The following is a 26,639-nucleotide window of genomic DNA, read 5'->3' as shown; positions in this document are numbered from 1 at the left end:
TGAATTATTCTTCCAAATTAATTCGTTTATTCTGTTCTTCAATTGTGATTCAATTATTCATCGATTTCTTTGCATATTTACGCTGATAAACTTTGTCAAGTTCACAACCTCGTGTGGGCTTCAATTGCCATTCTTCTAACAATTGGCTTCACCTCGTGTAACTCAAACTTTCAAGTTCATCATCTTTACTGTTGGGAAATCATTCTAAAAATTCCACAACTTGAAAGTCGGATTATTCATTTGGGATTCTACATGCTCCTGCCTACATTTCCACTGGGGGATTGGCCTGCTGTGGTGGACGCTTCCATACTTGTCATTGCATGGCCAGATCACATTGTCGCTTGCTGATGTCCTGTTCCTTTGGGTATTGCGGATTCATTGCCTGTCTGCCTGGCTGCATCTCCTCTTCAAAATTTTATTCAGGTTACGTAAATCGTTCTATTCAATTTTCATTTATGTATGTACTACATAATGGTTTTATTGATGTCTATCTTGACATTCAATTCACTAAAGCCACCGACGCCTATTAATTCATTGGATTTGACAGCTACCCTTGGCTTTACAAGTGATATTCTGAGGCCACTGACGCCTATTAATTGTTTTGTTGATGTCTATCTTGACATTCAATTCACTAAGGCCACTGACGCCTATTAATTCATTGGATTTGACAGCTACCCTTGGCTTTACAAGTGATATTCTGAGGCCACTGACGCCTATTAATTGTTTTGTTGATGTCTATCTTGACATTCAATTCACTGAGGCCACCGACGCCTATTAATTGTACTATTGATGTCTGTCTTGACATTTAATTCACTGACGCCTATTAATTGTTCAATTGATGTCTAACTTGACATTTAATTTATTGAAGGCCTTTGCCGCCTATATTTTAATGTACTCTATTTGTTGAGCACTATCTACAGCTCATTGTCATTTGTTATTATTCCTTTTGTACTATTGATGTCTATCATGACATTTAATTCACTGAGGCCACTGACGCCTATTAATTGTTCAATTGATGTCTAACTTGACATTTAATTTATTGAAGGCCTTTGCCGCCTATATTTTAATGTACTCTATTTGTTGAGCACTATCTACAGCTTATTGTCATTTATTATTATTAAATCTTATCTTGCTGACTCATTTAGTCTTTTATTGGCGTACTTACCACACTTCAAGCTATCACTATCAGTATTTTTATGCACAGAATTCAAAGATTTATTTGTAGGTATTAATACCAACTATCATTCACAGTCCACTGCCCTGACCTTGGATTCTGTCAGAAGAAATGACCAGAAGGTTATGACTTAGAGAGGAAGTAATGAGATAATATTTTTTTGTGTTGATTACTTATGTTGTTTGCCATAGATGCAGATGATTACTTATGAATATTGATTGCCTTTGAAGCAAAATATTATTGATGCTTTGAATGATTTCTTGTTTAATGATTTGCCGTGCTACCAATTTCTCCTAAATCGGTTGGATAGCTATTTTTCAGCTATTAACCTAAGGATAGTTATCGGCTCCAACGTAATAGATTCTTGATGAACTATGAATGGATCTATCACCTATGAATGAGAAATCCAGTTTCCAGAGCAAACCAACTTATAATCTTCAGAAGAATTTTGGCAATATACTACACAAATCCACAAAGAACAATATCTTACACACTTAAGCATCTAAAATCATTACGAGCTGAATACTTATCCACTTATGTAGTTGAATAAACAATCGCTATAGGCTTGTAAACACAAGAAATAATTATAGACAAAAATAGAACACTATAAACTGTTCAAAACTCAATTTAAAACATTAAAAATTCACTTAAACAGAAAAATATTCAGTGAGCACAAAATTAGAACACACAGCCAGCCATCTTTTTTAGAGAAGAAGCAAGCTTCCTAGCAAAGAGCAAAAGACACCTCAAACCAGTGACGACTTCACGGACACATCACCAAAAAATTATAAATTACAAGTTTAGAATTCACATTTTACATTTGTTCTCAATAAAACTTTATTTTGAAACTGTTATTTTAAATTTATATATCATTTCTATTTAAATAATCCATTCATCTGTTAATTCTGTCAACTCAGCCTCGGTGACACCATGGAACATGCAACACAATCATTTACGATAAATTCTCAGTCAAAAAGTTGTCCGTATATCGATTACTCTGATATTTACTATAAAGTTTTATAGATCTCGAATTGAAGATTCGATTCCAATCGAGAAAAAATGTAATATTACAAATGATTGATGGTAAAGTTTTGTCATGAAATGTAGTTTGTGTTTAGAACATTGAAAAGTCGAAATAAACTATAGTATCCAACAAACGATGATTAATAATATTGAATAATTTGCTTTTTATAAAATATTTGAACAGTGAATAAATGAAAATGAAATTATTTTTTCTATTAAAATTTTGTAATTGATGTCTTCAAATTTCACAATATATGTATTGATGACTGTATAATAAGATGTTAACAAATTTCATTTTATATTGATTATATACTTGGAAATAATTTTCATGTGTATTAGATTGTATTCATAGCCTAATCAAAATTTTCCTTTTAGTTTATAAGCATTTTAATATAACAGGTACAGCATGGACATTAACATTGAAATAATTATCACATGAATCTCGAAATCGGCAACAAGTGAACTCCATGAAGAGTGTAAAGAACATTTGGGTGATTTTCGAACTAGTGTGACTCATCAATTGAATATCTACACCAATATCTACGCTGATGCCTACACCAATACCAACACTAATATCTACACCAATAACTACGCCAATATCTGCTCTGATGTCAATATCTACACCAATAACTACACCAATATCTACGCTGATGCCTACACCAATACCAACGCCAATATCTACACTAATATCTACACCAATAACTACGCCAATATCTGCTCTGATGTCAATATCTACACTAATATCTACACCAATAACTACGCCAATATCTGCTCTGATGTCAATATCTACACCAATAACTACACCAATATCTATGCTGATGCCTACACCAATACCAACGCCAATATCTACGCCAATATCTACACCAATAACTACGCCAATATCTACACTGATGCCTATGCCAATATCAATGCCAATATCTGCTCTGATGTCAATGTCAACGCCAATATCTACGCCAATAACTACGCTGATGCCTGTGTTGATGCCAATGCCTACGACAATGCCAATGCCAACGCCGACACCAAAGCATACGCCAATGACAATGCCAATGCTTATTGCTGACCATGTAACTTCAACACTACCACATTACCTGGAGGTAATTGCCATCCATGTTCACGTTCGCAACTTTGAATTCAGAATAACAGTCACAGTATCATGAAAGAATTGATTCAAAAAAAAAATCCTCTCTTAAATTATTCCTGTATGCAGAACTCTAAACCTTGAAAGCTGAAAATATCAAAAAACCAAACCTTACCTAAATTAATCCTCACCTAAGTTAATCCTGTATGCAGCGTCTATCTCTTTTCCAAAAAACAAATTACATTGTCATTTCAAGCCTGAAATGTACATTGTATAATTACAAATATGATACAAAATTTACGTGACTCTGTATCGAGTTTGGTATGCAGCCGTCTACTACAAACATGAGGCAATGCTAACTGAGATGTCACCTGTATCGAGTTTGGTATGCAGCCATCTACTATAAGCATGAGGCAATGCTAACTGAGATGTCACCTGTATCGAGTTTGGTATGCATCAGTCGACTACAAGTATCAGCCCAACACTACGAGTATTCCGTTCAGCCCAACACTAACGTCATCACACTGGAGTCACACTTAACTGAAAATCATACTGAGTGCCATAACGGACTGTTTTCCAAAATTTGCATCGATAAAATCAACTGCATCAATAGTGAAAGAAATGAACATTTTTTGATTTATTGAAATTTTATGTGAAAATTAAATGTAACAATTCATCAATTCATTTAAAAAAAAAATAATAATAATTTTTTTACTCAACATACTAAATTTTTTTTATACAATAAAAATTGAATTTTTCTATCTATTAAATTTATGTGCAATTTCAAAAAACTATTCTTTATATATTAAACTTTCTGTTGAGATATTTTCCTTTAAATTATAAAGCTAAATCAAAAGTAATTTTGATACTCTATACTTTGAAATATTGTTTGGAAACATATAACAAATGCTATTGATGAATTTTTATAATAATTTTCAATATTATAGGACAACATGTAATGTTTTTATCGAAAAAATTGTTACTGTTCTCGAATTTACAATTCAACAATTTCCATTTGGGTCAATGTAATTTTTTTTCTTTAAATTTTCAAACAGTAAAATTTTTTATGTCAAGAGAGGGGTATTTGTAATATTACATTTTTTCTCGATTGGAATCGAATCTTCAATTCGAGATCTATAAAACTTTATAGTAAATATCAGAGTAATCGATATACGGACAACTTTCTGACTGAGAATTTATCGTAAATGATTGTGTTGCATGTTCCATGGTGTCACCGAGGCTGAGTTGACAGAATTAACAGATAAATGGATTATTTAAATAGAAATGATATATAAATTTAAAATAACAGTTTCAAAATAAAGTTTTATTGAGAACAAATGTAAAATGTGAATTCTAAACTTGTAATTTATAATTTTTTGGTGATGTGTCCGTGAAGTCGTCACTGGTTTGAGGTGTCTTTTGCTCTTTGCTAGGAGGCTTGCTTCTTCTCTAAAAATGATGGCTGGCTGTGTGTTCTAATTTTGTGCTCTCTGAATATTTTTCTGTTTAAGTGAATTTTTAATGTTTTAAATTGAGTTTTGAACAGTTTATAGTGTTCTATTTTTGTCTATAATTATTTCCTGTGTTTACAAGCCTATAGCGATTGGTTTTTCAACTACATAAGTGGATAAGTATTCAGCTCGTAATGATTTTAGATGCTTAAGTGTGTAAGGTATTGTTCTTTGTGTATTTGTGTAGTATATTGCCAAAATTCTTCTGAAGATTATAAGTTGGTTTGCTCTGAAAACTGGATTTCTCATTCATAGGCGATAGATCCATTCATAGTTTATCAAGAATCTATTACGTTGGAGCCGATAACTTTCCTTAGGTTAATAGGTAAAAAATTGCTATCCAACCGATTTAGGAGAAATTGGTAGCACGGCAATACAATTACAATTAAATCATGAAAAAAGATAAGGAAGGAACAACAGGCTTGGCCCTAAACTATTCCATTCCCAAATTTTGATAATAAATAACATGTCCAAACAGAGATTCGAACAACCCAGGCATCTACAAATTCAAATGTAATGGCTTTAATAAACTGTACATCAGACAGACTGGACGTGACTTTCAAACAAGATACAAAGAGCACATCAGAGCCATTAATCTGACAATATTATATCAACAGACCACACATACACTGACATAGCCACCAATCTTGAAATCCTCCACATCTCACAAAAAAGCAAAAACTCAATGTATTGGAACAATACAAAATTTACAACCACACAAAACAATTTCCCAACAGTCTCCTCAATGCTCAAATAAATTTCTCTTCCCAAACACTCTTTGAAAAAATAGTCCACAATTCAAAATTACCGCCCTACTAAAGCATCCACCACCACCTATTCCTCCACCTTCATCCCTTACCACACATAAACTTGACATTAGAGTAAATCCCTACAGTCTGATGATGACCAACAACAGGTCGAAACGATCGTCACTACCAATGTAAGTGCATTTTCACTCCATAAGTGTTTTTTTTTTCAAATTCAAGTTTAATTATAAATATCCGGGGACCGATCGAGCTTTGCTCTGGAGTGTAGAAGCATAGAAAAATTGTAAGGAAAGATTGAATTCATAGAAAGATTGCAAGTTTATATCTATTTATTCATTTTCTCAGACGTACAATTATTTTTATAGTTAGGGGAGAGTAGGGAGACTTGATCCCATTTAAAAAAAAAAATTGAGTGCAATTTTATAAGTCCTCCATCCATTTCAATTTTTTTCCAACAATCAGAATACATTTCTGCATCCTGACCTCCTGCTAAAATTGTATAATATTTGTTATATGATGAGAAAAAAATGTTTTATTTAATTTTGACAAATGAATCATGTCTCCCCTAGTGTGGGAGATTTGATCCCACATGTGATTATTAAAACAATGTTCATTAATTTGTTGATTATAAAAACATAACATTAGGTTTTAATGTTATAATGATCATATTATTATATTTTTAATAAGTCAACACTGATGTTCATTTATTTTGAATTTCCACCTAGAGATGGGAGTAAGTCCTGGAATTTATAGTGCTTTCAATTTTTAATGGTTCTATAATTTTGGATGTTTATTGTATTTAAAAAAGAAGTGAAAGGTCTTTTTGAAAATGCTGTACTATTTGTTCTTCATTTGCATTATCTCTATATTAGTTATTAACCAATTAATTTATTTATTATTTATTACTGCCGATGAATAATTAATCCCTTCAATAATTGTGATTTTTATAATAATTGCTCTGACATCTGGTATTACAAAAAACTTTGAAAATTCGAAATTAGAACTTTTATATCACGATTACTGACCAGGTTGCCCAAGCCGCGAAAATTGCTGAGTACAAATTGACGTCGCTCGACAGTGAGACGCTGTCGATACGCACAAGTGTGCACTGAACTGAAATTGGCTGCCAACAGAGAGTTGCTCCACTCCGCAACTGGCTTGCGTCGCAAATGTGCATCGAGCCTAAGTGTTTTTTTTTTAATTCAAGTTTTATTATAATTATAATTATTTTGCATAGCCTACTGTTTACAACTGATGGCTACCTGTTCTTGGTTGTTCAAGTATGCCGATGTGAGCTGCTCGGCTGACTTTGTATTTGTCAGCAATTTGTTGATCAATGATGATAGGAGACAACTGCGGCTTCACAGAAAGAGGCATCATATTGAAGCTCCACTGAGGGATCATTATGTTGGCTACATCTGAAAACAATCACATTCATTCAAGCTCTAGTTTCCGCAGAAAATTGCTCTCACAACATCAAATTGAAAAAAAATAATGGAAAGAAACATGGGGATTAATGGCACCCAAATCGCTATCAATTAATCATTTTCACAATTTTTCTCTATGTATTTAACACGACATGCAGTCAAATACATAGAGAAAAGTGTGTTAATACATCGCAGTTCGGAATGGATCAAGATACCATCATATTTAATCATTTTCATCAGAGACAAAATGAAATAAGAGCAGGTACTCCAAACCATACAACCACCTTGTCTTTTTTCTTTAGGGCTACTTTTAATATAAATAAAAATAAGAATCTCAGTATCCTTAAAAATTATTTTGTCACATGTTTCGGACATTAATGCCATTTTCAAGTGATTTGAAAATAAATAAATACGCTCCAGAGTACCTAGATCTATAAATGGAGGAAGCTCCCGACAGATGTTGGATGTTTGTGAACGGGTAGTGTTGTAGTCTAGTTGCTCTCTGCCGTTAGGCAAAGTTACAGAACCCAGACTGTACTGTATTGAAATTTTGGGCCGATTTTTGGGCTCGGGATCTAGCTTAGTTCTAGACTTTAAACAGCTGGAGTCAGAAAATTGGATTTCCGAAACGGTTATCACAATCAACGTTTAAATTAAATTTTGAAAAACTAGAAAATTGATCACAAAATAAAAAAAAGAGAAAATGGTGTAAAGTTCCAGCTATTTTGAATTATTCAGGAATATCTCATTTCATCAAGAGAAAACTTTCCCAATTATAGAAATGAGAAAATAAAGATTATCATAAAACTGCGACTATACGTTTCAGAAAGCCAATTTTCTGACTCCAGTTGTTTGAAGTCTAGAACTTAGCTAAATCCCGAGCTTGGAAACCGCGGCCCTAAATGATATGATACAATTGACCAGAAAAACAATAAAATTAACTAAAAACACGTTTATATATCCTTCCGGTAGTCGCGCCCTACTCAATCACACGAGCAGTCGCGTGTTGTATTTTTTACAACATCCAATTTTCCAAGTGTTATGTACTCTGTTTTACTGTCAAAACATATCGATTAATTGTATAATTACTTTTTCCTACAGTTACCTTGAAAAGTGACCATTCCTGCACTGATTACAGAACGCAAAGAATCACTTTTCCGCTCTAATGCGCAAAGTATTACTTTGCGCACTCTTAATACTTTGCGTATTATCTTGCATCCCAATTAGATGTTGACATTGTTGGTGTGTATTTTGAATGCGAATATGTTCTATCTATATTTTTTCTGATTTTCAAATAAATAAAAATGAAAACTCATTATATTATACATTTTGAATACTAGTAGTTCTGTGAACAGTAGACCTCGCGCAGTTATAACGACGTCCCAAACCATAAGCACATCCACACTGATACACTATTTATTTGATCAGATCATGCTTACACAAGATTTAATTATCATATAACGCTTTCCGGAATTTAGCGCGAGAAAACCAGAAGACACCTAGGCGCCCAGACGATCTGTTTATAAGTTCTTTGCATCCTATTTAATAGTGCATAAAAATAGCATTCAATGAGGCATGCAATTGAGACGGTAGGTGCAATAAGGGCTGTAACTCAAAACTATCATTCTGAGATATGAAGATCCAAAGTTTTTATACATATATCTTGTAACATTCGGTTAACATTGTTGAAATATGAATGGTTTTAATTCTTTTGAAAATATGTTCTCTATTGTAATTTAATAAAAACAAATTTTATTTCAAGATACTTCATTTTCAATTTAATATAATATGGATGTATGTTGAAAGCCCTTATTCGGGAGAATACTCTTTTTGACATTCTATACAATAAGGGCTTATAAATCTGTTCTCCCCAATAAGGTCTTGGGTTATTTTAATGAGTAAATTTCGTATAGATAATAAATATTACAATACTGTTTAATATATTTAATTATTTATCTCTTATTGAGTTCTTATTATTTACTTATTGAGTTCTCCCCAATAAGGGCTTATAGGCCTATAGGCCCTTATTGCACCTACCGTCTCAATTTATAGTCTACACAGCTGCTAATTTTTTGCCAAGTTACATTGAGATACCGTATTGAATTGCATACGTCATGGCATGCAATTTATAGTAGACTCGACAGCTGATTGAATCCTATAAGAACAGTAAACTGATAATATCGACCAAAGACCTTGAAGATGCAAGGTCTATATCTCTTTAAGGTCTTTGATATCGACCATACCCTATCGTTACGATCTATATGAGAGCTCTACTGAAAATAGATCTATAGCAGCTATGAATATAATCATACGAGGGTTTCCCAGATTATACTCAGTGAATATTTTGGAGCTGTGGTCTATTGAGCGGCGATTCCACACCAGGCATGGTCTTCATTTGAATAAGAGAGGTAAAATGCTTAGCGCAGACAGAATTCACAAAATTGTTATGGCGCTGGATCTCTATGTGTCCTTGATTGTACAAGTGCTGGTAGGTCAGGTAAAATTGATAACTGTGGTCGGGAGTATAATGCAGTAACTGAATCGTCTGAGATATTGGATGCTCCTCTTTGTGACTTACCGGTGTTGTCTATTACCGGTGAAGACAGTACTTCCATTTCTGTTGGGAACGGATTTGGGGAAAATGTTAGTCATGGACCTGGTCCATTAGCATCTAATTATGAAGCAGTTGACCATGTCAACCATGAGTCACAAAATAATATTATCCAGAGTATTCCAGTCTTGACTTCTTACAGACCTATTAATTTTTTAGAATGAGGAAGCGAACGGGAGCACCTGTGAACCAGATTCAGTATTCAAATCTCATTGACTGTACTCCCGAGGCTGAAGTGGGACAAGATGAAGGGGTTGTGCACATGCCGAAACATGAAACATTGAATGTCTTGCACTACAATATTTGTAGTATTTGTAACAAAAATACAGAATTGGCTCTACAGATTGAAAGCTTACAGGCCAATAATCTTCTTAGTAGGATTGACCTCCTTTGCCTTTCTGAAACTTGGCTAAATGGCAGTGAATCAGTAAAGGTTAGGCTTCAACCTTGTATGTTGTTTCAATAGAGAATTACATAAAGGAGGTGGTGTTGCCATTTATGCAAGACATGAACTGTCATCCTCTGAATTTTCCCTGACAGGTGTTTGTGAGTCGGTCTTTGAGACAACAGCTGTAACGGTAAATAATAGTTTTTTAATTGTTTGTATTTACAGATCTCCAGACAGTTGTATTGATGTATTTATTAAAAAAGATTGACATATTCTTGTCCTCCGCATTCAGGAGATTCAAAGGATTACTTATACTTGGTGACTTCAATGTGAATTTTATGTGTAACTCTAGCTCCAAGCGGGAGGTGTTGTCTGTATTTGGGGCCTATGGCTTTCAGGATCTTATTAGGGAACCTACTCGAGTGACATCACATTCCTCTTCCTTGTTGGATAATGCATTTGTTACTGACGACCTTGCCGGCGCTGTATCTTCAGGGGTTGTGAACCTGTCTTTGTCTGACCACTTTGCTCAGGAAGTGATCATTCCATTGCCTCTTCATCCCGCAAATCCTCATGAATTAGTTAGGAAGAGATCCTTCTCAAATCGAAGCAAGGCAAAGTTCTCAGCCTTTCTTAGCCAATGTGAAGTTATCTTTCTGGATGAAATGTGCCTGGATGCTAAAAATGAATTACTTTGTCAGTAGCTTTAGTTGGGCTTTTGAAATGGCATTTCCTGTGAGAGAGTTAAAGGTTCACAAGCACAATAGAGGACCATTATGGTCAAATGCTCATCTTAGTTATCTCTGTAATAGGAAGAGAGACCTTCATTTGTTTGTGGAAGCATTTCCTTGGAATGAGCTCTATCGTGAACTATATATCGTGATCAGCTCTGAAATCAGGCAACTTATTCGATCTCTCAAGACAGATTACTCAAGAAGATTGATTGATGAAGCTGAGAACAAATCAAAGGTGATTTGGATGTTGATTAAGAAGGAACTCCCTTCCAAAAACGGTGTCAACTATCCAATTGAGACTGGTGGTATCACAGTTGACTCTCTGAGTGAGGTTGCTGAGGCGTTCAGTGATTACTTTTCCGTAGTGGCCTCTTCTGGACATGACGATGATCATGTGGATAAACCCTCTTTCATTACACTGCTTGCGAACTCAGATTCTGGAAATGACGTTATTTGCGAGCCCTCAGTGTGGACTGAACAGGAGGTTGTGTATATGGCTGTTAGGTTTGAAGAAGAAAATGTCAAGTGGAATAGATGACATACCATCAAGGATACTGAGGGAATTCTTTCAATGTGTCAGTGGTCCTGTGACCCAGTTACTAAATGAGTCACTCACCTCTGGATCGTTCACGTCTTGCTTCAAAATTTTCAAACTCAAACCAGTTTTCAAAAAAGGCTCTCGGAAGGAAGTTAATAATTATAGACCAATAGCTAACTTGAACTCATTGTCAAAGATTTGGGAGAGAGGAATTTATGACCTTTTGTTTGCACACTTTCAGGGAAACAATCTCTTTTCAGGGTCTCAGTATGGATTTCAGCCTAAGAAGTCAACTGTTGATGCTCTGGAGGACTTCATAAGTAATATTCATTCATCTCTAGATCGTGGTCACAAAGTACTGGGTTTCTTTGTTGATCTTAAAAAGCATTTGACAGCCTGAACCATGAGATTCTTATCAGAAAGCTTTATTACTATGGGATCTACAGTAACTGCCTATCTTTGATAAGATCCTATCTGAGTGGGAGGAGCCAAGTTGTGGAGATTGAGGGTATGGAGGGTGCAGTTGTGAATGCTAAATTTAGATCTAAGCTTTGTCCTATATGAAGGGGAGTTCCACAGGGTTCAATACTGGGTCCACTGCTGTTTCTTATATATATGAACGACCTCCCTGCTAATGTTCATTCAGCCAAGTCTGTTCTTTTTGCTGACAATTCAAATTTCCTGGTAGCGGCTGAAAATAAAGAAGAACTTCAGTTGACTGGAAATGCTGTTCTTTGTGAGGTGACCAACTGGTGCAGGGCAAATAAGTTGGAGGTGGATATTACCAAAACATATTTTATTGAATTTCAGATTCATAGATCACCTCCAAGCTTGGTCCAATTCAGTATAGATGGTGAGGATGTGCAGTCCTCCTCTTCTGCCGGTTTCTTGGGATTGGCAATTGACCAGGGCTTGTCATGGACTGTTCACATTCATTCACTCCTGAAAAAACTGAATTCTGCAGCTTTTCTGGTGTCAAGGCTTTCTAGTATGCTCGACCGAGATGCAGTTGTCACTGCCTACCATGGATACTTCGAGCCTCTACTGTCCTATGGAATACTTCTTTGGGGGGGCTCAGGAAACTCTCTGCCGGTCTTTAGGGCACAAAAGAGAATAATTCGAATTATATTTAGAGAGCCACCAAGGTCCTCATGCCTTTCTCTCTTCCAATCAGCAGCAACAATGACTGTCCCTGCTCTTTATATATATAACGTATCTATCTTTGCCTTCAAATACAAGACAAATTGGACAACAGGGTCAAATATCCATAGTCATAACACAAGATCAAGAGGTGCGTTGAGAATTGAGCCACACAGAACGACCTTCTACAAATCTAGCTCACAGCATATGGCTAAGAAAGTATTTAATTGGTTGCCGAACCACTTGAAAGAGGCTCAAACACTGACAGTTTTCAGGACAAGACTGAAAATCTGGTTGATAGCCCAGTGTCCCTATAGTTGGCAATCCCTAATAAACTGATTAGAGAAAAACAAAATAAGACTGAAAAAATGTATTAAGAATCTATTGTGTTACTTTCGAGTGCAATGTTAGTGTTTCCAGATTTTATCGTTTCTATATAAGTATGAGTTGTAACTGACATATTATTTATAAGTTTTCAAATATTTATATTTTCACAATTCTGAAAATTTATCCAGCATTACTTTGTAAATGAATGTTGAAATTTGAATGTATGTGACTATGATTGTCTATGCTTACCATTGTTTAGCCATGACAAGTAATAAATTGAATTGAATTGATTTATGATGAATAATTCTATAGTCTGATTTTCACTCTAATATTGACATATGAAGGAGGCTCCTTTTTCCTTTTATATTATCCTTGAAATGCAAAATTTCCAAAAACCTTGTATATACGTCGACGAGCAATTTAAAAAGGAACATACCATCCTGTAAAATTTCATGAAAATTTATTACCGCGTTTTGCCTTAAATGCGCAACATATAAATATTTAAACATTAAGAGAAATGCCAAACCGTCGACTTGAATCTTAGACCTCACTTTACTCGGTCAATTATTCATTATTTCAAATAATATTTTTCTCATTCATGAATTGATTGGTTGAAAAATTATTTAGAAATTTAGATTCACTCAAAATTATTCAAACTAATTGGATTAATTTAATTTTTAATTTGAATAAATTATCGATTATTAATTTTCAATGGGATTATCAAGTTTAAAATAAATTAAAGTTGTTATCAATAACAAAATTATACTATTAGAATGTCCTATTCCACCCTCTAGGTTTCCTAATAATTGTGAAGTATTGCTACGACGCGGACTAGCTACAGCCGGGTATGGGTCGGGGTCGGTGACCGTACTGACTGGTGGGGATACCGGACCTACACTTCTCCCCCTATCCTGATTCTTTACCCTCTGTCTTTGGCGGGAGATATTTAACTTGAAGGGAAGAGGTGTGCCCGTGCCGTTGCTGGCCGATTCGGCCCTCGGCTCTTGGAATTCAGGTTGGGTGTTAGGGAGAATTGAGGTAACCCTAACCAAGGATACGGATCCGGATATCACATCCCCACAAATAGTTATATTTGTAAAGGTAGTACGGAATCTGAACCAACTGCGAGTTGACGGCGAGCAAAGCTGTACCTGCAAGCCCGGAATAAAGGTTGTAGGAGGAGGAATTCGGGATGGAGTCCAACAAGGAATGATATAGAATTTTTGTTACGGTTTTTGCAATTTGTGACTGCGGGCTGTTGGTGTGCAGACTGAACCTGCGCACCCGGTATTAGATTAATATGATTGGAGAGACGTAAGTGGTATAAGGTACAGGATATGGTATACCGAGTTTGAGGTATAGGGAATATTTTATCGGGCCTGGGGAATGGAGATTCGTTAATAGGATTGTTCCTTCCTGTAACTATTGGGGTTTTGTTCAATAACTCGCGATCTGTGAATCGCGATATAGTTCTCAGCAAGCTGAACCTGCTAGCTAAAGATAGTATATCTATTTCTATTTTATGATAATTAAAGCTCAGAGGATGAGGTTTCGGGTGTCGGATTTCTGAATCGCGAGCCTGCAGCTGCGAAAGGATTTTCAGCAATTCTGAAACTGCTAAATAGGATTTCTGCGCTAATCTGATGACTGCGCGCCGGTTATTAAGGGCCAATCTGTGACTGCCCTTAAGGGTATGGGAATCACTCTCAATCGTCCGAAACGATTTTAAATTAGTAGTCAGTATGTCGACTATTGTGAGAGGATGAGGAAAGGTTTACAAGGATTCTCCTAAGCTTATCGCTGGTCGAAGGACCGCGACTGGGTCGATCTCTAATCTGTGACTGAGATCCTGCTCTACACAAGGTTTCCTACACCTCTCGCTGGTCTGAGGACCGCGACGGGAACGATCTCTAGTCTGGAACTGAGATCTCGCGCTAAACAGGGTAGGAAAAATTAAGAGGAAGAAAGAGAGAGGATGCCGCAGTCTGGGAACTTCGGCAAGGGAGTCCTCAAGCTGTACCTGAGAGCTAGAAGGATTATAGAATAGGGAAAGCTAAGAGAGAGACTGAAAAAATGTATTAAGAATCTATTGTGTTACTTTCGAGTGCAATGTTAGTGTTTCCAGATTTTATCGTTTCTATATAAGTATGAGTTGTAACTGACATATTATTTATAAGTTTTCAAATATTATATTTTCACAATTCTGAAAATTTATCCAGCATTACTTTGTAAATGAATGTTGAAATTTGAATGTATGTGACTATGATTGTCTATGCTTACCATTGTTTAGCCATGACAAGTAATAAATTGAATTGAATTGATTTATGATGAATAATTCTATAGTCTGATTTTCACTCTAATATTGACATATGAAGAGGGCTCCTTTTTCCTTTTATATTATCCTTGAAATGCAAAATTTCCAAAAACCTTGTATATACGTCGACAAGCAATTTAAAAAGGAAAATCCTGTAAAATTTCATGAAAATTTATTACCGCGTTTTGCCTTAAATGCGCAACATATAAATATTTAAACATTAAGAGAAATGCCAAACCGTCGACTTGAATCTTAGACCTCACTTTACTCGGTCAATTATTCATTATTTCAAATATATTTTTTTCATTCATAATTGATTGGTTGAAAAATTATTTAGAAATTCAGATTCACTCAAAATTATTCAAATAATTGGATTAATTTAATTTTTAATTTGAATAAATTATCGATTATTAATTTTCAATGGGATTATCAAGTTTAAATAAATTGAAGTTGTTATCAATAACAAAATTATACTATTAGAATGTCCTATTCCACCCTCTAGGTTTCCTAATAATTGCGAAGTATTGCTACGACGTCCGCGTATGGGTCGGGGTCGGTGACCGTACTGATTGGTGGGGATACCGGACCTACACTTCTCCCCCTATCCTGATTCTTTACCCTCTGTCTTTGGCGGGAGGTATTTAACTTGAAGGGAAGAGTGTGTGCCCGTGCCGTTGCTGGCCGATTCGGCCCTCGGCTCTTGGAATTCAGGTTGGGTGTTAGGGAGAATTGAGGTAACCCTAACCAAGAATACGGATCCGGATATCAGATCCCCACAAATAGTTATATTTGTAAAGGTAGTACGGAATCTGAACCAACTGCGAGTTGATGGCGAGCAAAGCTGTACCTGCAAGCCCGGAATAAAGGTTGTAGGAGGAGGAATTCGGGATGGAGTCCAACAAGGAATGATATAGAATTTTTGTTACGGTTTTCGCAATTTGTGACTGCGGGCTGTCGGTGTGCAGACTGAACCTGCGCACCCGGTATTAGATTAATATGATTGGAGAGGCGTAAGTGGTATAAGGTACAGGATATGGTATACCGAGTTTGAGGTATAGGGAATATTTTATCGGGCCTGGGGAATGGAGATTCGTTAATAGGATTGTTCCTTCCTGTAACTATTGGGGTTATGTTCAATAACTCGCGATCTGTGAATCGCGATATAGTTCTCAGCAAGCTGAACCTGCTAGCTAAAGATAGTATATCTATTTCAATTTTATGATAATTAAAGCTCAGAGGATGAGGTTTCGGGTGTCGGATTTCTGAATCGCGAGCCTGCAGCTGCGAAAGGATTTTCAGCAATTCTGAAACTGCTAAACAGGATTTCCGCGCTAATCTGATGACTGCGCGCCGGTTATTAAGGGCCAATCTGTGACTGCCCTTAAGGGTATGGGAATCACTCTCAATCGTCCGAAACGCTTTTAAATTAGTAGTCAGTATGTCGACTATTGTGAGAGGATGGGGAAAGGTTTACAAGGATTCTCCTAAGCTTCTCGCTGGTCGGAGGACCGCGACTGGGTCGATCTCTAATCTGTGACTGAGATCCTGCTCTACACAAGGTTTCCTACACCTCTCGCTGGTCTGAAGACCGCGACGGGAACGATCTCTAGTCTAGAACTGAGATCTCGCGGCTAAACAGGGTAGGAAAAATTAAGAGGAAGAAAGAGAGAGGATGCCACAGTCTGGGAACTTCGGCAAGGGAGTCCTCAAGCTGTACCTGAGAGCTAGAAGGATTATAGAATGGGGAAAGTTAAGAGAGAGACAGAGAAAGGATGCCGCAGTCTGGGGACTTCGACAAGGACGTCTCAAGCTGTACCTGAGAGCAGGAAGCGTTGCAGTCTGTGACTTCAACAAGGACGTTCTCAAGCTTTACCTGAGAGCAGAAGCGTTGCAGTCTGTGACTTCAACAAGGACGTTCTCAAGCTGTACCCGAGAGCAGGAAGCGTCGCAGTCTGGGAACTTCAACAAGGACGTTCTCAAGTTGTACCTGAGAGCAGGAAGCGTTGCAGTCTGTGACTTCAACAAGGACGTTCTCAAGCTGTACCTGAGAGCAGGAAGCGTTGCAGTCTGTGACTTCAACAAGGACGTCTCAAGCTGTACCTGAGAGCAGGAAGCGTCGCAGTCTGGGAACTTTGACAAGGACGTTTCAAGTTGTACCTGAGAGCAGGAAGCGTTGCAGTCTGTGACTTCAACAAGGACGTTCTCAAGCTGTACCTGAGAGCAGGAAGCGTTGCAGTCTGTGACTCAACAAGGACGTTCTCAAGCTGTACCTGAGAGCAGGAAGCGTCGCAGTCTAGGAACCTCGACAAGGACGTTCTCAAGTGTACCTGAGAGCAGGAAGCGTTGCAGTCTGTGACTCAACAAGGACGTTCTCAAGCTGTACCTGAGAGCAGGAAGCGTTGCAGTCTGTGACTTCAACAAGGACGTTCTCAAGCTGTACCTGAGAGCAGGAAGCGTTGCAGTCTGTGACTTCAACAAGGACGTTCTCAAGCTGTACCTGAGAGCTAAAAGGATTATAGAATAGGGAAAGTTAAGAGAGAGAAAGAGGAAGGATGCCGCAGTCTGGGGACTTCAACAAGGACGTTCTCAAGTTGTACCTGAGAGCAGGAAGCGTCACAGTCTGGGAACTTCGACAAGGACGTTCTCAAGTTGTACCTGAGAGCAGAAAGCGTTGCAGTCTGTGACTTCAACAAGGACGTTCTCAAGCTGTACCTGAGAGCAGGAAGCGTTGCAGTCTGTGACTTCAACAAGGACGTTCTCAAGCTGTACCTGAGAGCAGGAAGCGTTGCAGTCTGGGAGCTTCGACAAGGACGTTCTCAAGTTGTACCTGAGAGCAAGAAGCGTTGCAGTCTGTAACCTCAACAAGGACGTTCTCAAGCTGTACCTGAGAGCAGGAAGCGTTGCAGTCTGTGACTTCAACAAGGACGTTCTCAAGCTGTACCTGAGAGCAGGAAGCGTCATAGTCTGGGAACTTTGACAAGGACGTTCTCAAGTTGTACCTGAGAGCAGGAAGCGTTGCAGTCTGTGACTTCAACAAGGACGTTCTCAAGCTGTACCTGAGAGCAGGAAGCGTTGCAGTCTGTGACTTCAACAAGGACGTTCTCAAGCTGTACCTGAGAGCAGGAAGCGTCGCAGTCTGGGAGCTTCGACAAGGACGTTCTCAAGTTGTACCTGAGAGCAGGAAGCGTTGCAGTCTGTAACCTCAACAAGGACGTTCTCAAGCTGTACCTGAGAGCAGGAAGCGTTGCCGTCTGTGACTTCGACAAGGACGTTCTCAAGCTGTACCTGAGAGCAGGAAGCGTCGCAGTCTGGGAACTTCAACAAGGACGTTCTCAAGTTGTACCTGAGAGCAGGAAGCGTCACAGTCTGGGAACTTCGACAAGGACGTTCTCAAGTTGTACCTGAGAGCAGGAAGCGTTGCAGTCTGTGACTTCAACAAGGACGTTCTCAAGCTGTACCTGAGAGCAGGAAGCGTTGCAGTCTGTGACTTCAACAAGGACGTTCTCAAGCTGTACCTGAGAGCAGGAAGCGTTGCAGTCTGTGACTTCAACAAGGACGTTCTCAAGCTGTACCTGAGAGCTAAAAGGATTATAGAATAGGGAAAGTTAAGAGAGAGAAAGAGGAAGGATGCCTCAGTCTGGGGACTTCGACAAGGACGAGCTCAAGCTGCACCTGAGTTCTCTAGGAAAAGGATTGGGCTTTTCCTACTTGGAATTACAGCAAGTCTGAATTTGCTAAATAAGTTAAAATACAGGGCCACCTAATGATATGAAAATTAAATAAGGAAAATACACCCCTTAAAACTGAGATTACCTTATTACAGAAGAGGAAATGCACACAAGTGACCAGTCCTAACATACAGTTACTTGAATCACTGCAGAGCCAAATATGGAGAATAGCAAACAAATTCCCGCACTAAACTTAAACGTCGTGAAGCGACAGAGTCGAGACTTAAGAATTAAGCCCTCAAAAATAATCTGCTATAAGAGCCTAGCTAAATTTCCCACTCAACTATTTGTAGCACAAACTTGAGATCCCTTACAGGTTTCAAACCAAGGATAACACGTTCACCCCCAGTGATACGAATTCAGGAAAAATAGCTGAGAAGAAAGAGAAACCCACAAGGGAGTTCTAACTCCAAGTTGTTTGGAACTCGTCCTACAATATTCTATGTTAACACAAAATAGAATAATAATTAGTATCGGGAACGTCATAAGGAGAGGAGATTCGCGACCCGATCTCATGCTCAACCACCGAACAACTGCTTCTCTCCCAGGTCTTCTTGAAGCAGCACCGGGTCGCTGAAAGTTAGGAGGCCGGGGGAAAAGAGATTGCCAACCAATGGGAGTCTGAAAAGACGATCACACCACTGGTCATGTGACAGGGTTTGACTCAGCTACTCCTGATGTTAAGGGTGCAGCTAATGATGACAATGATACTAATTACTAAACTAAATTAGGCCGGTAAACAATCTTTCTATTCCAGAAATTTCATGAAGAACGATACCGACCCGACTCGGTAGCCGCTTATCGTTTTGATGATACGGGTGCTGCTAATGTAATACAAGATACGAGAACGCTCAGAGTGGCAGACAAGATCTGGAAATTTCTGGTTATGATGAATCTGTTGCTGATGATTTATAGGGGTTGACAGCGATGGTGATAATGCATATACACAACTACAAATCTAACAAAATATATCCAGCAGTCGATCCTATTCCTATTCTAAAATAGAATAATTTCGCTAATTTTACGCTGGACGACGGCTCTCAATCCGTCACAAAAATTCACTTTGTGACAATACAGACAAACATTTGATGGATTACAGGCATTATTTTACCCATAATCAACCACTTTTCATATTGAATGGTAACTGTAGGGGAAAATTTAATGTGAAATATGTGTCCAAAGTTCCTCTGCTGCACTCAAGAAACCATAACGCCCTCGCCTACGGCTCGTGCGTAAACGTTTCTTTTTGGTGCAGCAAACTGTCACTTTGCGCACTAGTTGCACAAATAACTATTTACGCCCGAGCCGTAGGCGAGGGCGGAATGGTTTCTTGAGTGCAGCAGAGGAACTTTGCGCACGTATTTCACATCAAATTTTTCCTACAGTTACCATTGAATATGAAAAGTGGGTAATTATGGGTAAAATGATGGCTGAAATCCATCAAATGTTTGTGTGTGTGATGCTGTTATTAATAAAAACCTTAATTTATTGTCAAATTGAATAATGTAGTAGGGTTTGAATGAAGAGGCGGCTGTCACTCATGTTGCTGTCCACGATGTCCTTAATATTATTATAACGTGCACCAAAGTCAAAGTTACCAACTTAATTTTGATTTTGCTGCACTGGTGCTTCATATTACCTACTAATTATTAAGCGTTGTCATGCTGCAAATCTGGAGTACTCAAAGTACTCACTCTGCGCACTAGTGTGGAAAAGTGATTCTTTGTGGCCTGCAATCAGTGCAGAAATGGTCACTTTTCAGGGTATCTGTAGGAAAATAACTATATCCATCTTCTTGGATTATTTTACGCCAATGAACATTTGGATGATTACCATTTCATAGCCCAATAAGGTACATGAAGCAAAGCCATCAATTCTGTGTTATTGGTTTGTTTACAGTCCCCATATACAGTCTTTCCCTATCTTATGCACAGTGCGACATATGCACTGACGTAACTAAATGGCACCTAAAGACTGAACCATTGCTCGGCTGGGCGCAAGTTGGAGATTCCCACAGGAATAGGACATAAATAGGACATACACAATTAGCGCCCAGTAGTCAAATGGGAATGATACATGGCTCTGATACACGGTGACCACTTTTTCACACGGAGGAGAGCAGAGTCACGAAGTCATGATAAAATGATGTCATGGATACTTATATCGATATCCAAGTTGCTTAGAAACGATAGTTTGTTGATTTGACAACGATACGATATTTTGATTTTGATTTTTGTTGATTGGCAGTGACAGTTGCATGTTGTAAGAATTGGTTATGTTTATGTTATGATGCTGAAAGTGCCTTGAAATTTAAGAATCATGCTCTGATAAAACACTTTGATTAATTTTCTTACTTACTGTCCACTTGTCATTCATGTTAATGACTCGATAACTTTTAGACTACAGAGACTTCATGAAAAATTTCAAAAAATGAAAATGCAAGATTGTAGCCTAACCCTATTCAGTTGTATTCATTTTGCCTACCTGTACTTGTCATTTATTTTATCACCTTAAATTATTAAGATAGGCTACTCTTAACCACATTGTGAAAGCACCTTAAATTCATTTATTTCAAGAACAAGAGAATAAACAGCTTGTATCTTAATAATAGTAAGATTGTTCTTTGGTAATGCGTTTGGTAATAAGGGTGATGATGAGTGATGAAAAGTTTTAGGTCGATTCCGAACCACCCTCTACTAAAAAAAGCCCAATTGAATGAATAATATCACAAGAGAATAAAAATAACTCATTCATTAGGTACTACCTAAAGCTACGTTTACACTGTGTAACTTTGTTATAAAACATTGGTTATATAACAACTTTAACAAAAATGTTATGAATTCATTTAACTTGTTACATGTAGCTTCGTGTTTTAAAACATAATTTCGTGTTATATAACAAGTTTTTCCTTTAGCTACGTTTAAACTGTGTAACTTTGTTATAAAACGTTATGGTTATATATCAACTTTAACAAAAATGTTATAAATTCATGTAACTTTTTTAACATCTAAAGTAAGCCATGGTTCTATGGCTTATATTTTATCCAAAATGGTGGCTGATTGAAGTTTTAGTTTTCAAAGAAATAATTCATAAAATGTATTCAGCTGACATTTATTTGGATGAGAGTACCATAGAAAACTTTTATTAGTGTCATCTTTCTCGTTCTGGAAAGGCCTTTGAAATGATGTATCACACAATGGATGTTTACATTTAAAATATTCGAGTTACAACCCCTCAGTAACCCCTTATGAGCGGTTGAAATTCCGTTGTACGTCAAAAGGTTTTGTATTTGACCAATAACTTATACTGAAAGTTACAGTATTATAATATATGCAACAGTCTCCAATTTATTAGAGGGTTCCCATATATGTGACTTACTCTGCATAATTGTGTCTGAAATAAATAGGCCCACTGACGAAATTGTCTAACCTGACACTTTTTTGGAGGCATTGACGTGTACTGGAGTTGGAGCACGATTTGTTGAGTGTTGTGTTCCCCTGAAGTGTGCTCCACCATCCGCTGAGCTGGTCGTGGGCTCTGGCCTTCGACTATCACCTCTCTCTTCAGAGTTGGCCATCTGAAATATATTCACGAGCTATGACTCAAACCATAGAGAAAGGATAAGCGTATGATAGGATAGCAATTTTCTATATTGCTTGTCTGCTTGAACGCATCAAGTCACTACCTTTGTAAACAAAGCCGTAGTGCATTCGTGTGACGTCAGCACAGGTAGGACTCCTACACCAATAAAAACACTAGCTGATTTAGATCAGCTGAAATCAACGAATTGTTATTGGTGTAGGAGCCCTACCTGTGCTGACGTCACACGAATGCACTACGGCTTCGTTTACGGAGGTAGTGGTGTAAGCCTGGTTTCCTATTCCTATAAATAAATAAACAATCATTCTCAGCTTAGACGGAGAAGAAGAAGAAGGAGAAGGAGTAGAAGGAGAAGAGGGAGAAGAAGAAGTAGAAGAAGATGAGGGAGAAGTAGGAGAAGAAGGAGAAGAGGGAGAAGTAGGAGAAGAAGGAGGAGGAGAAGAAGGAGAATAAGAGGAAGGAGAAAAAGAGGAAAGAGGAGAAGAGGAAGGAGAAGAAAGAGAAGAAGGAGAAGAAAGAGAAGAAAGAGAAGAAGGAGAAGAAGAGGAAGGAGAAGAAGAGGAAGGAGAAGAAAGAGAAGAAGGAGAAGGAAAAGAAGGGGAAGAAGAAGAAAAAGAAGGAGAAAAAGAAGAAGAAGAAAGAGAATCTATTCATCCATTCTCTATCTATTCGCAGATTGCGAAAATGAATGTAATGAGAGAATGAGACAAAACTGGACATAAGAACACCTATCCCCTCATTACATTCATCTTCATCATCTATTCCTCCATTCTCTATCTATTCGCAAATTGCGAAAATGAATGTAATGTGAGAATGAGACAAAACTGAACATGAGAACACCTATCCCCTCATTACATTCATCTTCATCATCTATTCCTCCATTCTCCAGCTATTCGCAAATTGCAAAAATGAATCTATTGTGAGAATGAGACAAAACTGAACATAAGAACTTCTATTCCTTCATTACATTCATCTTCATCATCTATTTTTTACTTTCCTTGCCCTATTAGGCTACCATAGGTAAGGAAAGTATTGCTTTCCAAAAAAAATTAAGGTACCCTAATTTCAAATTTTCTATACGTTTCAAGGTACCCTGAATCTAAAAACATAATTTTTGGGTGTTGGTCTGTGTGAGTGTGTATGTGTGTGTGTGTCATCGACAACCTGTCTCCCCGACAACTAACTATTCTCCTCGCTATTTTGATCACAGGCATCAGTAAATCCCCTGGCAAAATATACCATTGCTGTCAACTAGTCTCCCCGACAGTAAATCCACTGCTGGATATGCCTATGAGGGGTCTGGTTGTCGTGATTGTACCCGACAACTAATCTCCCCGACAGTAAATCCCCTGCTGGATAGGCCTACGAGGGGTCTGGTTGTCATGATCGAACCCGACAACTAGTCTCCCCAACAGTAAATCCCCTGCTGACGCCTATGCAGGGGGGTCTGGTTGTCATGATTGTACCTGACAACAAATCTCCCCGACAGTAAATCCCCTGCTGGATAGGCCTACGAGGGGTCTGGTTGTCGTGATCAAACCCGACAACTAGTCTCCCCGACAGTAAATCCCCTGCTGCATAGGCATATGAGGGGTCTGGTTGTTGTGATCAAACCCGACAACTAATCTTCCCGACAGTAAATACCCTGCTGCATAGGCGTATGAGGGGTCTGGTTGTTGTGATCGAAGCCGACAACTAATCTCCCCGACAGTAAATCCCCTGCTGGATAGGCCTACGAGGGGTCTGGTTGTCGTGATTGTACCCGACAACTAGTCTCCCCGACAGTAAATCCCCTGCTGCATAGGCGTATGAGGGGTCTGGTTGTTGTGATCGAACCCAACAACTAATCTCCCTGACAGTAAATCCCCTGCTGGATATGCCTATGAGGAGTCTGGTTGTCGTGATTGTACCCGACAACTAGTCTCCCCGACAGTAAATCCCCTGCTGGATATGCCTATGAGGGGTCTGGTTGTCGTGATCGTACCCGTCAACTAGTCTCCCCGACAGTAAATCCCCTGCTGGATATGCCTATGAGGGGTCTGGTTGTCGTGATCGTACCCGACAACTAGTCTCCCCGACAGTAAATCCCCTGCTGCATAGCGTATGAGGGGTTTGGTTGTCGTGATTGTACCCGACAACTAATCTCCCCGACAGTAAATACCCTCCTGCATAGGCGTATGAGGGGTCTGGATGTCGTGATTGTACCCGACAACTAATCTCCCCGACAGTAAATACCCTCCTGCATAGGCGTATGAGGGGTCTGGTTGTCGTGATCGTAACCAAAAACTAGTCTCCCCTACAGCTGATCCCCTATTGAACATTGGAACCAGCTTGAAGCGGGCGGGGAAGTAGTACAATCACAGATACTGTTGTACACATTCTAAGAATTCGATTATTAGAAGAAAAGCTTGTTGAAGTTGCCACTTCTATCACTGCAAACATAAAATTAAAAAAATAAACTATTTCACTTTCCGAATTCAACTGACTTTGAAATGCTCCTTATTGAATTGGCAAGCAGTTTCAGAATGAGTTTGTACATCTCGAAAGTGATTCCTGCATGTTTGCATAGAATATAACATATATCATCGCTTACCTCACCTAATTTTTTTTACCATTTTATATAACATATTTTGAACTCATATATGAGTTTCAATTTCGTATATATTCTTAACATCTATTTCACTCAATTTCCATTCTTTATGATTTGATACAAGCCATATAAAAAAAATGCACCTTTTTCATATATGAAGTTTGAACTATTGGTTCTTGAAAAATATGATATAACTCTTAAAAAAGCTATGAATGACTGGGAAAACAAGGCGTGATTTGAGGAAATCCATAGAGTAAGTGCATGAAATATATATGTCAGTTTACTTGCAAAAACTCCGCCACTCAGAGCGAGCGAGGAGCTTGGTTGTCGGGTTCGGTGAGGACAACCAAACTCCTTGCACGCTAGCGTCAACTAGTTTCCCCGACAGTAAATCCCCTACTGGTTCAGAGGGGACTAGTTGTCGGGACCGTAGATGACAACTAAGCTCCTCGGTCGCTGACGACAACTAGTCTCCCCGTCAGTAAAGCTCCTCTCTCAGGAGCTCAGTTGACGCCGTCAGTAAATCCCCTCGGATGTGGTTTTAAAAGGAGCTTTACTGTCGGAGAGACTAGTTGTCGGGGAGACTAGTTGGGGTGTTCCCGTGTAGGTCTGTGAACACGATAACTCCATTCCCATTGACTTGAAATTTTAAACTTGAGGTCGTTATATCATGAGGACCCGACAATAAGAAATTCAATGAAATTCAATCCAAGATGGCGGAAAAAATGACGGATGATTACTAAAAAACCATGTTTTTCACGGTTTTCTCGAAAACGGCTCCAACGATTTTCTTCAAATTTATACCATGGATAGCTATTTATAAGCCCTATCAACTGAAATGAGTCTCATTTCTGAGAAAATTGCAGGAGCTCCGTAATACTCTTGAGAAAAATGGCAGATAATTACTAAAAAACCATGTTTTTCTCAAAAATGACTTGACCGATTATTTTCAAATTCATACCCTGTATAGTTATTTATCAGCTCTATCAACTGGCATGAGTCTCCTTTCTAGGAAACTAATGGGGGGTCCACCCTATCCTTGAGAAATGGACTTTGTAACCTCGCTCCTTCTCGTGCATGAGGTAAGTAGGTAGAGCAGTTTATAAAAAGAACACAGTAATAGTCGAGATATTTCATCTGTAGAACAGCTGTTCCAACGAATTTTAAAAAATCATCGAATTTCACAGTTTACACAAAGGAAAAAAAAACTCTGAGAACAATTATATATACACATATTTTATACAGCATGTGTAATATGTGTCTGATCGTATATGTTGCCGCCAATCGTCATTATATTATTCCCCTAAATATTATTCTTGTTTAAGAATGAGGCTTACAGTTCAATGAGCAAGAAACGTTGTGTGAGTGTACCACACCAGATTATTCCTTTTAAATTTTATAAGACAATCACCCCATCTGGAAGAAACAAAGCAATAAGATGTATGACATTCACGGGAATTGCTTCAATTTTACTTCAAACTTCAGGGGTCATCATTTCAGATTCAATCTGTATAATATATGACAGTTGTTATTGGACAGTACATACCGGTAATTCTCATGCAAGCACTTACTCAATTTTTAAGGCCAATTTTATTATTTTTCCTTTCATATCTTCCATTCCCATGCCTATTAACTCCCGAGCAGAGCTCGGTTCCCTGATATTTATATTTTATTTATCAAAAAATAGCC

The 26,639-nt window shown here is 38.0% G+C and overlaps 1 protein-coding gene across 2 annotated transcripts in view; it reads right to left on the bottom strand.

The window, feature by feature from the left end:
• Positions 1-26,639, bottom strand: part of LOC111059875 (MATH and LRR domain-containing protein PFE0570w-like) — an 82,633-nt gene that overhangs the window by 17,976 nt on the left and 38,018 nt on the right. For both annotated transcript variants that reach the window (XM_039435628.1, XM_039435630.1), the window contains exons 2-3: positions 22,190-22,337; positions 6,816-6,971 (exon numbers count right to left, since the gene is read on the bottom strand). In XM_039435628.1, the coding sequence (XP_039291562.1) occupies positions 6,816-6,971; positions 22,190-22,337 (304 nt within the window). The remainder of the gene's footprint in view (positions 1-6,815; positions 6,972-22,189; positions 22,338-26,639) is intronic.

The sequence above is a fragment of the Nilaparvata lugens genome, chromosome 9 (genome assembly GCF_014356525.2).
Source record: "Nilaparvata lugens isolate BPH chromosome 9, ASM1435652v1, whole genome shotgun sequence".
Taxonomy (NCBI): Eukaryota; Metazoa; Arthropoda; class Insecta; order Hemiptera; family Delphacidae; genus Nilaparvata; species Nilaparvata lugens.
The sequence above is the reverse complement of the archived record's forward strand: the minus strand, read 5'-3'. Positions and strand labels throughout refer to the sequence as shown.